The sequence below is a fragment of the Anarhichas minor genome, unplaced genomic scaffold (genome assembly GCF_050575085.1).
Source record: "Anarhichas minor isolate MPS153535 unplaced genomic scaffold, ASM5057508v1 ptg000026l, whole genome shotgun sequence".
NCBI classification, from domain to species: Eukaryota; Metazoa; Chordata; class Actinopteri; order Perciformes; family Anarhichadidae; genus Anarhichas; species Anarhichas minor.
In genome coordinates, this window is record NW_027466472.1 from 14,889,071 (window position 1) to 14,900,058 (window position 10,988).

General features: G+C 44.1%; 1 protein-coding gene across 2 annotated transcripts in view; it reads left to right on the forward strand.

The window, feature by feature from the left end:
• The window catches only part of nectin3a (nectin cell adhesion molecule 3a), a 29,735-nt gene that overhangs the window by 14,187 nt on the left and 4,560 nt on the right, over positions 1-10,988 (forward strand). The window contains exons 2-5 of one of the 2 annotated variants that reach the window (XM_076100152.1): positions 756-1,100; positions 5,959-6,258; positions 7,918-8,035; positions 9,120-9,271. In XM_076100152.1, the coding sequence (XP_075956267.1) occupies positions 756-1,100; positions 5,959-6,258; positions 7,918-8,035; positions 9,120-9,271 (915 nt within the window). The remainder of the gene's footprint in view (positions 1-755; positions 1,101-5,958; positions 6,259-7,917; positions 8,036-9,119; positions 9,272-10,988) is intronic. The other variant, XM_076100153.1, reaches the window with a different exon arrangement.

The window sequence follows — 10,988 nt, forward strand, 5'->3', positions numbered from 1 at the left end:
ACGGTCATCTAGTCTTGACTTGCGTTTAGTAATTACAGCATTCAAATATCCATTAATACTCAAAACCAAGTTTACAGGTTGCATTGCTTTACTTTAAAATAACTCTAATTAACAGAAGAGAAACCTGCGGTGGGCTTGAAGTCAAATTAAGGGCCGTATTAAAAAGAGGGCATACAACCATAAAATTGCTTGTTTTGTTTCATCTCCTTCCAGTGATGTTTTTTTTTTCCTATCCGGCTTAAAAGGTGCTCTGATGATTAGCGAGAGGGACAGTCTGAGTGTCCCGCGGTGAAAGTGTGTTGCTTATTAAGAGGGAAAGCCGAGCACTCCGAGTAACCCAGATGAATTCTGGTCCCTTTTTCTTACCCCATGAAAAACATATTAGCTGTTAATGGACTATGGGAAGACTCTGATACACTGTACTGCGACTTGTTGAAGGCCAAGCAAGAATGCCATTTTAATCTGAGACTCCCCGATGACACATCCCAGCTACTTCAAATTTTAATCTTTCCTATAGCCGTCACAATGACACACTGTTCGACAAATAGATTTGGATTCACAGACAATCTTTCTTCCACCGCGACACGACCCCCCCCCCCCCCCCCCCCTGAGAACAAAAACTGTAATCTCTGAATCCAAAGAGGTGTCGTGAGGAAAGCATTTTTTTTTTTTTTTCAATTTAATTAAAGCTTTGACAGTGGCGTGTTGCTGTGGCTTATCTGAATCTCATCTCCATCCTGTCCTCTCTCTCTCAGCAGGCGTGAGCAGCAACCAGGTGCTCGTTCCTGAGAAAGTGAATGCCGTGCTGGGGAAGAACATCACGCTGGGCTGCAGAATAGAGGTGGGCTCCAACCTCACACAGAGCTCCTGGGAGCGGCGTCTACCTTCAGGCACCATTACCTTGGCGGTGTTCAACCCCGAGTTGGGAACCTACATCCCCCCGGACTTCACCAAGCGCATCTCGTTTGTCTCCCCCTCCGTACGGGACGCGACCATCACCATCGAAGGGGCCGGCTTTGCAGATGTCGGGTCCTACACCTGCAAAGTGGTAACATTTCCTCTGGGCAACACACAAGCATCAACCTATGTTAATGTATTAGGTAAAGTATAGCTCTGTCACCTCTTTTCATTGTATCGAGTGCTTCTTAATGCTGGTCTTTAATCTCACTTTTCCTACTAGGACACTGTTGGTTGTGATTAAGCAAAGCTTAGGTGACTACTAAGTGTTTGCCCCGAGGGAACAAACTGCTCCCTGAAGCTACCTAGCTTTGTAATTTACTACCAGCACACAGGCCACGTACATTTAAATCCCCATAGGAATGCTCTGTATAGAAGCTGCTGTGGTGTGGTCCCTTTCATTTCACTCAGTGTCACTTACTGTGAAAAACTGCTGAGTCAGGGTTTAAATGAATTCCTCCTTTAGGTCCTCCACGAGCCCACTTTGCATACAAATCAAAAAGTGCAGATATTAATACTTGAATGGAATATAAAGACTCTCCTCCTGTAGCCACCGTGTAAACAACGTGCAGGGAGTTCAAACAGTCTGCTTGGTGCAACTAGTTGCATGCAACAGCAAGTTAATTGTAGGGTGTGCTCTCATGACATCCACTCTCATCTAACAAAGCTGCATTAAATACAGTTGAATGTGTCGCAATGCTCTTAACTCTACAATGTGCAGCTACTTGCCTGGAGCCAGTGAGGATTGTCGTCTTTACTCTTTGTCACGAATTATGAAATCATACCTCAGGCTGAGTAGTTGGCATCTGTGAAGCTCCCACAGGCGCCGAAGAAGCAGAATACAAACTTGGCAATCCACGGTTTAGAAAATGTGTAATAAAAAATACAATACTTTTGGGTATCTGCACATTTAGTGTCCCCATAAATTTTCTTTTTTTTTAACGATTTCATCTGTAGTTGCCCAATCAAAAACAAAAAAAAAAAAAAAAAAGGTCACTGTATCGTAATAGGAAATGTACAAAACCGCATCAAACACACGCTGTGTGACTGTAATACATTTTTAATGGAGATTGTCACTCTCAAAGTACTGCATACATACACTATACTGTCTCTGCACTGGTGTCAAGGGCTCCTCTCTGAGGAGCGTGGACGTTGAACTTTCTCTGCGGTCAGCATATGTTTCAAGCCCTAAATTGGCGGCTGGATTGCACTCCGGCAGCGCTGAGAGAAGCGGATTGCACTGTAGGCAGTAGTTTCCCGTCTCCCTCCAGAGACCGGAGGAGACTCTGATGACTAATGAATGGTACATTAAGTGCTGCTGTGACAGCCACAGTGTCTGGGACCTCACAGAGTTCAGCTTCACCTAGCAGCTCCTCTCTTAGCAGCTTCTCAGGCATGTTGTATATTTTTGGATCACACGAACATGCTTAGGCCTACTTTACAATTCATGTGTAATTAGGTTGTGATTATGGTGTTATATGTTCTTGGCAATTAGATACATGACATGTGGGCATAGATTGTTTTTCTTAAGGAGAACACGCATCACAATTACAAGACCTAAACTCAGCGGATTGACGTTCCCAAGGCTTCTTCATCTCTGCCTCGTTTTGGGTTAACTGGTGCATTTTTCACAAGAGTGTTTTGAGGTTGCTGCATCCCGAAAAAAACAAATTCTGGATAACGCGTCAACGTGTGGACAATATACTGTTGAACCGGAGTTTATCAACATATTGTTCTAATATACAGAACACTAGTTGTATGGTGTGTATTGTATTTCCTTCAGTTTAAACAACTCAACTCAAAATTTTGATACATTTTGATACTTTGTGTTTTAGGAGAGAGAGCACTTGATTTCACTTGCATTCCTTTTAAATGAACTAAAGCAATTAAAAGATTATTCGATTAAAAGGCTCAAATGCATGAATAATAGACCGAAGTCACGACACACATTATAATGATTAACAAGTGCGGTGGACATTGACTTATTTTTAAAAGTTACACTCTATACAAACCTTTTCTTCATTCATGAGACACTCGACACACGAAAGCATCTCGTAGAAAAGTCCCACGCTTTTAAGGAACAGCTCAGCAGGAAGTGTGCGACAGCACGCGAGCCAAAAGTCCCCACCAGTAAGCAATAGGAAAGGAGCCGAGGAGGACATTATGACACATGAATGAGTTAGAATGACCCTTTGTTTCAAAGTGCTGACGGGTGAATAGGAAATCGAATAAACTGACTTTCTTAAAATCCAAACATGTATGCGACACACATAAAGCATTTGAGCTTTATCCTCCGACCGTGAGTTGCATTCTTTTTGTCTGAACTTGTCAACAATGCACCTTCCCCTTTTTTGCTGAGTCATAAAATTGAAAAATCTGCCCCACAGAGAGATGAGTAAAGTTTCTGACTCACCAAAGCAAAAATCTGAAGAGGGTGATTTTTTTGTGTGGTGAGAAATGTTTCATTTCTCCTTTTCAGTTTATTTATAAGACGTCCCGTCCTCCAGTTTCTTGGAAGTGTGTGTCATAAAGCTAGTATACAGCTTATATATTCCTGTTCTGTTACCTATTAGCTAGATTGATCTTACCTGCTTGCCGCGTGCGGCTTCATTTGCACAGTTAATTATGGTTGTTGTAGTTCACTGGCTTTTCTTTCTTACAGCGTCAACTTTTTGCATCACAGCATCCAAAATCTAAAAAGAAAAATGGTGCCTGTTTATCTCAGAAACGCCACACATCACTATACCAAAGTGACCGCTTTAAATTGTACAAATACTGTAAAAAATGTCCAGACGTGATGCATGGCCATTGAGCATCTAGTTAACTTCTTCCACGGGGTTCCCACTCTGACATCAGTGTTTGTACGCATATGTGGATCTGTGCGTGCGTAGGCGGGAAAGGGCCAATGCAGCCGGTTTGCTGAAGGGAAATCGTTACCCTTTCCCCCTAAAGCATTTCCACTCATCCCAAGCGGTCCCCTCCCTTTCCTGACAGCAACTCCAAATTAACACGTCTCTCTGATTTAGTTATTCTGAAGCTTCGGCCAGCTCGCCTCTTTAACATAAAGCGGCTACTGTTTATAGACGGAGGCCTGCAAGGAGGGGCACGGAGAAGAGATTGAAGAATGCGAGGTGGATGACGCCCCTGCAGTGGGTACGGGAGATGCCAGGTTTATTTTTAGAAAAAAAGGGGTGCCGGGAGTTATTTGAAATTGTTGTTGGACCTCCTGCCTCGACGGGGAAGAAGTGGGGCGACAGATGTCTTGAAGGCGATGGCCTTGTCTTGTGGATTAGGCCGGCGTGTGCCCCCACGTGTCTCTTAAAACTGTCACTATTGCAGTAAGTGGAACAGCTGTTCTTTTAAGAGGGACAGAGATGGAGGAGGCGGTGCACTGGGAGACAAAGAAGAAAAAAAACACAAGTGGGAAATTGTAGTGGTGGTACATGGAAGTGTGATCTTGTGTAACCTCTGTAGCCAGTTGACTTCACTGCCTCTCCCTCAGCAGAACACCTTTTGTCCTTTTTTTCTCTTTTGTGTTGCTGAACTTTCTCAAGTGTCGGTCAGTTTGTGATTGTTAAAGCTGGGGTAGGCCGTGTATTTTTGGCGTCATTGGGGGAAAAAATTCAAGAGCTCTGAGGGAAAACCGGACTTCTTTCCTGTGACAAGAGAGCGAGAGTGCATTCCTATTGGCTGTTGTACAAATTGAGATGTGCACGCACGTCCCTTCAGACGGCAAAAGCCTGATTCAATGGCAGAATATCCTGTCGCAAAGGTTAACATTCAAGCATTGGCAACAACTGCCTGCACTGCAAATAAACCCAAAGAGGGAAGACTGACTTGACAATCTACAATATAGGCGAAGCGTTTCAGAGAGAAAATGTTGTTGATACCTTCTGCTAACTGTCGTCATGAGACAGCCACATCCGTGAGCTAGGCAAAGTGGCTAAGCAGTGGACTAAACTATTAACGTTTTCTTTCCATCTCTGAAGCGTTCGTTAATAATGTAGCTTACCAGAGCCTCAAATCACAGCATGGTGTCTCAGAGGGCTTTACAGGCCCACAAGTTGTCAAAGAAAGCAGGACGGTGCTTCTTATAGAAATGGCATCAGGGTCACAATCACGACCGGGATGAGGTACAGGTTACTGTATGAAGCGTGCGCATATGCCTGTGCTCGTCTGGTGGGAGGGGCTTAAGAGCTGCATTGTCAAAAAACAAACGTCTACCCCAGAGCGCCACTTGAATTACAATATCATGAAAGTTTATTGTTGAATTTTTGCTCAATGACGCCAAATACATCCACTTTAACCCGGCTTTAAACAGTGCTCCACGTGTTCTTTAGGCCAGTGCAGCATAATAAACTGTTTAACTGCTTTACGCAGCAGGTGGAGGGTTGCGTTACTCTGGTCACGTCCCTCTTGCATGGATCTGTTTTTCCTCTGTTGAAAAATAAAAATCCTTGTTCGGTCTGAACCTGCAGTTATTCTCAGAAAGCCAGTATAACATTACCCCAGCTCTAAAGCGCTGACAAGTGTACAGTAACCTTCTGTACAACATAGCCAAATACAAACGCATCAGTGTTGGCTGTCAGTAGCCTCTGATTTTGGAATATTACGGTTTTTCCCCCAGAAATCATAGCTCCGCTAGAGCCTTAGAGTCGGACCAATAGACGACCCGTCCTGTAACACACCATATGTTTGGAACACAACAATAAAGACGGCTCAGTCTCCACTGAAATGCCTTCATAAAGATTGAGTAGCATGGTTCATTAATTTTTAATGCATATATGTGAAATGGAAGAAGTCAATCTGCTCTCTCTGGCAGTTAAGTATACTAAGGCCACTTCCCTCTGTCCATATACCATATGTTGGACATTATTTATTCATATACATACTAAAACAGATCAATATTCATTATGTAATCTTTCCTCCATTCTGTCATTTCCTCTCCCCCCCCCCCCCCCCCCACTTTCCTCCTCCTCCTCCTCGCTCTCTTGAACACAGTGGAGCCAAAGGTCTATGTGTCCGCCGGCCCCACGGCTCTGCTGGATGGTGGCAACGAGTCGCTGGTGGCTACCTGCATAGCGGAGCGGGGCCGTCCCACTGCTGAGGTCTTCTGGGAGACGGAGCTGTACGGACGGAGTGAGAAGCAAAGTCGGGACGAGCCCAACGGCACCACCACTGTACAAGTGCACTACATGTGGCAACCGCAGAGCTACGCCCAGGGGAAGGTGCTCACCTGTGTGGTGCGCCACCCGGCCCTGCAAACAGAGTTCCGCATACCATACATACTAAATGTTCAGTGTAAGTGCGCTAATATAACTACGCCTCCTTGATTCCTGCTTTGTCTTTTCTATATTTTTTCTTATTTTCAACAAGTAAATTGATCCAAATGCTTCTTAGTCTCTGTGCCATAGACCTCCATTGTTCAGAAACTATTGACTCACAACACTGTTAACTCCCCGTTTAAAGTTTCTACTGTAATACATTTGGTAAAGTGCAACATTCCCAAATTAGTTGTCCATCATTGTCCTGGAATTTGGACAGGAAAGATTTGCATGTTTGTCCAAAAACACATCAGCACTATGTCCTCCTGTTTCAGTAAAGCTTGCTCAACATAATGCAATAACAAAAATCAATCCTATCAGCAGCCTCAACTTCCACCGCAACATGTTCAGAGACACAAATTAATCCGAATTCCATCTGAATGGTTTTGCGTCTTCCTCCCGTCACCAGCTGCACCACATTGCTTCTGATCATCTTGCTCGCCACCTTGCATTGGTTATAATACTAACGCTGCTCAATAATTGTGTAAGATTGTGCCGTTTATTGACATTTTTGCTGTTATCATCAATGATATACATTTTTCCTGAAATCACCGAGATGGATAATCCTAATCAATACAGCCAGCAAAGTAATGATTGTTATAGTTCTAATTGTGCAGCCCTAACGGGCACAGCACATCTTATGGATATTAACCCGTGATAATAGCTTGATTTATGAATGGCCCGATCACTACCTTTCCCTCTTTTACCATAAAGGGGCCGTTTAAGAGTCGCTTTAATGTTGTAATCATTGATGCATACTTCCTTAGCGAGCGCTACTAAGGGTTTGTCTGAGCTTGGACCGTGTGAGTGCCGGCTAATGAAGGTATTTTATGAAATATTGATCAGGCCTCAGCAGCAACACAAGTAGCAGGGGGCAGCGGATGGAGACGCAGGAAAACAAAGGTTAATACGCGGAGAAAGAGGCTTTCCAGCTCAATAAATCATGTCAAATGCAGAGGCAAGGGATTTTAAGTGCAAAAGAAGCACAATTTTAACGTTGAGTTGCGTGAAAAGGGTCAGTGGACACGATGAGACGAGGTCCTCTTCCTGCACGCTGTAATGAGTTCCTCATTCGTCCTCCAGAGAAATCAAAATGAAATATTGGATGCCTAAGTCAGTGTTTGCCATGTGTTATTACAGTGGCATGTGCTGGGCTTCATTTAGGCATCCTCCTGCTTTCCTTTGTTTTATTTCTTTGTCACGGTGAGGCAGTAGAGTTTATTATTAGCTGCAGTACAGCTACTGTCTGAGTGAGTCTGTCATTTTCTAACTTTCCACCGACCCCGGAGTCATTTGTTTGTTCTCTTGGCTCTCGTTCACCAGCAGGTCCCGTACCCTGCTCCAGTCCTGCACAGCCTTTGTTTTTGTCGTTGCTCACTACTGTGCTTATAATGCACGCTTTGTTCCTTCTGGAAAAGCTCATCTGTCGCCAGGCTGCTGGGATCCCAATGACTGATTATTGAGTCCTAGTCTTACATCCTTTGAATGAACAATTAAGCCCAAATAAATACGTTTTCGTCTGCACGAACAAACTTACTGTTGCACGAGGTGTAAGAATAACAAAAACGATTCTATGTATTAGTAAATAATGCAAATGCTTTACATCGTAACCTTTTTGTTTTATTTTGTTTTACAGTTGAACCAGTGGTATCGATTGTAGGAATTGACAAAAATTGGTATGTGGGTCAAGAGAATGTAAAGTTCATCTGTGGAGCCAAAGCCAACCCACCTGCCCATCACTTCACATGGACCAGGTCAGTATCCCCCCCCACCCCCCCCCCCCCAAAAAAATGCTTCCGGTGTGAAAACTTTGTGTGGATTTTAACTTCTCGTCAGAAATACATGGCATACATACCCTGAAGGTCCACCTTTCAAGACAGAATAAGTAAAAACAGGCTGACATACATTCTTGCAAATGTGGCAGCCGTCTCCGTCCCAAATTCAGGGGACACAGCTGTTCACACGACGATATCTTTTGCAGCCCTCAGTACGTCAGTTGTTTAAATGTTCGGTTCACTCATAAACTTTGGAAAAAGTTCAGGTTATCAGCAGCTAAAGTTGAATTACATGACATGATGTGAACCATTGAATAAAAGTCATTGTAGAATGTAAATAACGGACGCCATTTTTGTAGTTTGTTGATGGTTCATATAAAATCTCACTCGCACAGTTAACTGTGGTGTAGTGAAACTTGGCTGAGTTTAACACTGGTATTGAGTGACGACGAGTTTTTACATGAATGATCAGCTGCTGATTGGTCCAGTTGGGTAAAACTAAACTCGGTTTAAACAAACTTAAATTAAGCAGCGAAGCAAAGAAAGATTCTGTCTATAAATTACCTCCAGCATGACTTTTGGAGCCCGGGCACTGGAACTGTCAAATGCGCTGCTGCACCGATCGGGAAGACTCCCTGCTATAAATAAAAGATTCCAAATGGTTCATGCATCAGAGCAGCACTCGCCTATTGGCAGCTCTTTGTCATCATCTTGCTTTAAAAAACAAGAAACATGACCTCGTTTGAACCGACCGTACCAGTAAAAGTCTACACAGCCAAACTCTTTCTTTTCTTTTTCCTGCCCTGACGTTGAAACCCCCTCGACTGATGGAAGTGCAGTCAGCTCCAATTATCCCGGTCATGTGATCATAAGATAGTTGCAACAGGCCTTTGAATGCTAGAGTCAACACAACCAGCAGAGCAGTGACATCTCTGCGAGTCATGGATGGGTTTTTCAGTTATTCTTTAAAACATGCAGCAATAACAACGTATCTCCCTTTGAGTCTCTGTGTACGATGTACCGCACGCTCTGAGATTTTATTTAATGTTTCATTCCTGCTCAGGTTGGATGGATTGATGCCCGAGGGTGTTGAGAAATCAAACAATAGCTTTGCTTTCACTCGCCCGTTGGAGCGCAACGACTCTGGAGTGTACCGCTGTGAAGTGATGAACGACATTGGTCTCCGCAGCCAAGACGTGAACCTCTGGGTACAAGGTGCGTTTAGACTTTTTCCCCCCCTCAGTTTCTTAAAGGGCTCTTGAATGTCTTATTTTTAACCGTCTCCTCACTTAAATAAACCACCTTTAACCCACCGAGGTTAAAATAGCAAACGGTGCCTTTTGACATTCGGCGTGCCTCTCTGATGTAAGATTAGCCTCTCGGTACGATCAGCCTTCAGTTCAACACTTCTCGCAGAGCTAAGCCTCCGTATAAATGTCCCTGCCCAGATCCACTTTCACACATTCCTGGCAACTGAGGCGCACGGAGTGCAGATAAAGAGTATCGGTCCCAAACATTTCCAGTGTTGTGGTTTTGGCAACATTCGATTTCTCAGATAAGAGAGAGGGTGTTTACTCCTGCTGGTTCAGCAAACTATGCACCCATGTAGCCTTTGTTTAAGGTCAGGTTTCACAGTGGGACATAACGAAATGTGTTCACAGATCTGCAGTACACAAAAGTGTGTGTCTGTACTCCATATCATTTGTTTTTTTTAAACAGTATTTTGTACTCTTATAGCTGTTCTCTATGAAATCTTTCATTCATAGATTAAAACTACAGACGAGGGAACTTCCTCCTTCCTACTTCATCAAAAGGGGTTTCCCTGCATTTGGATTAATTCAAATTTTGTAGATTTATTGACATAAATCCTCACAGGATAATAAAGTACTCCTGTCTGCTTCCTCTGTCTGTCCATGGTTTTCTACTTGAGTTCATGATTGTAAAGTCAGGGCGTGAATCCTGAGAACTCTGCATCTCTTTTTGTTTCCATTTCTCCTCTGCTTCTTTTTAATCCTTTTCCAAACACAACAATCCTTTTCATTTCTCACTGTCGGAAAGGAAAGAGCTGGAGAAGTCCCAAAAAAAAAAAAAAAAAAAGGCTGTCAGGCTCCATCTGTGTACGGGCCGGGTTTGGAGTCTTGCTCCAAACGAAAGCACAGCTGACATCCTGTCTAGGACGGACTTGCACCGAGCAATTATCTTGCTCCTCTTGTCAAATATTAAGACTCAGGCATGCGGCCTCTCACTTCCATCCCCTGTGGAGATAGCCAGGTTGAGCTCGGCTAGATTCGCCCCTCCCCCCCCTCCGTGGCTGCTCGGTGTAGCTGTTTCACGTTTCCAGTTGTCTGTGCAGCCTTGTGGTTTCTGGCTGCTTGTCTCTCAGATGACCGGCTACATGGTTACAGATGCTCATAACCCCACATGAGTTTAAAATGTCGCGCTGCAGGGCGGGATTGATATTGACTGACGAAGGAGTACGCTCGCCAGTGTATCAGTTCACTGACCTTCATCCGTCTCCATTATCCTCTGTCATGCTTTTACTTTCGCCGTGATCCTTCAGGCTCACGCTGTATAATTGCAGGTGATTAGACTCTTTCTCAGTTACACAAATTGTGGACATCATTACAGCTCCACAGGGAATCCGGTTTTGATAACTAGTACCCCAAAAAAAAACCTCCTGGAGATGCAGACCTCCATATTAGTGCGAGTCCTATTGCTCTGTAGTCCAGCCTTTGATGAGCCTGTGCAGAGATGGGCGAGTGGTATCAGGCTGCTCTGAGCCCCAGAGGCTGGAGGTCAAACTGGAGACCGTTATCCAGACCTTGAGCTCCACAAAGACTCTGGTTGCTATCACAAACGCCAGGCCACCGGAGGACAAATCAGATGCAGGAACCTCACATCGATCACACAGCGTTTCATCTTCTCACATGAC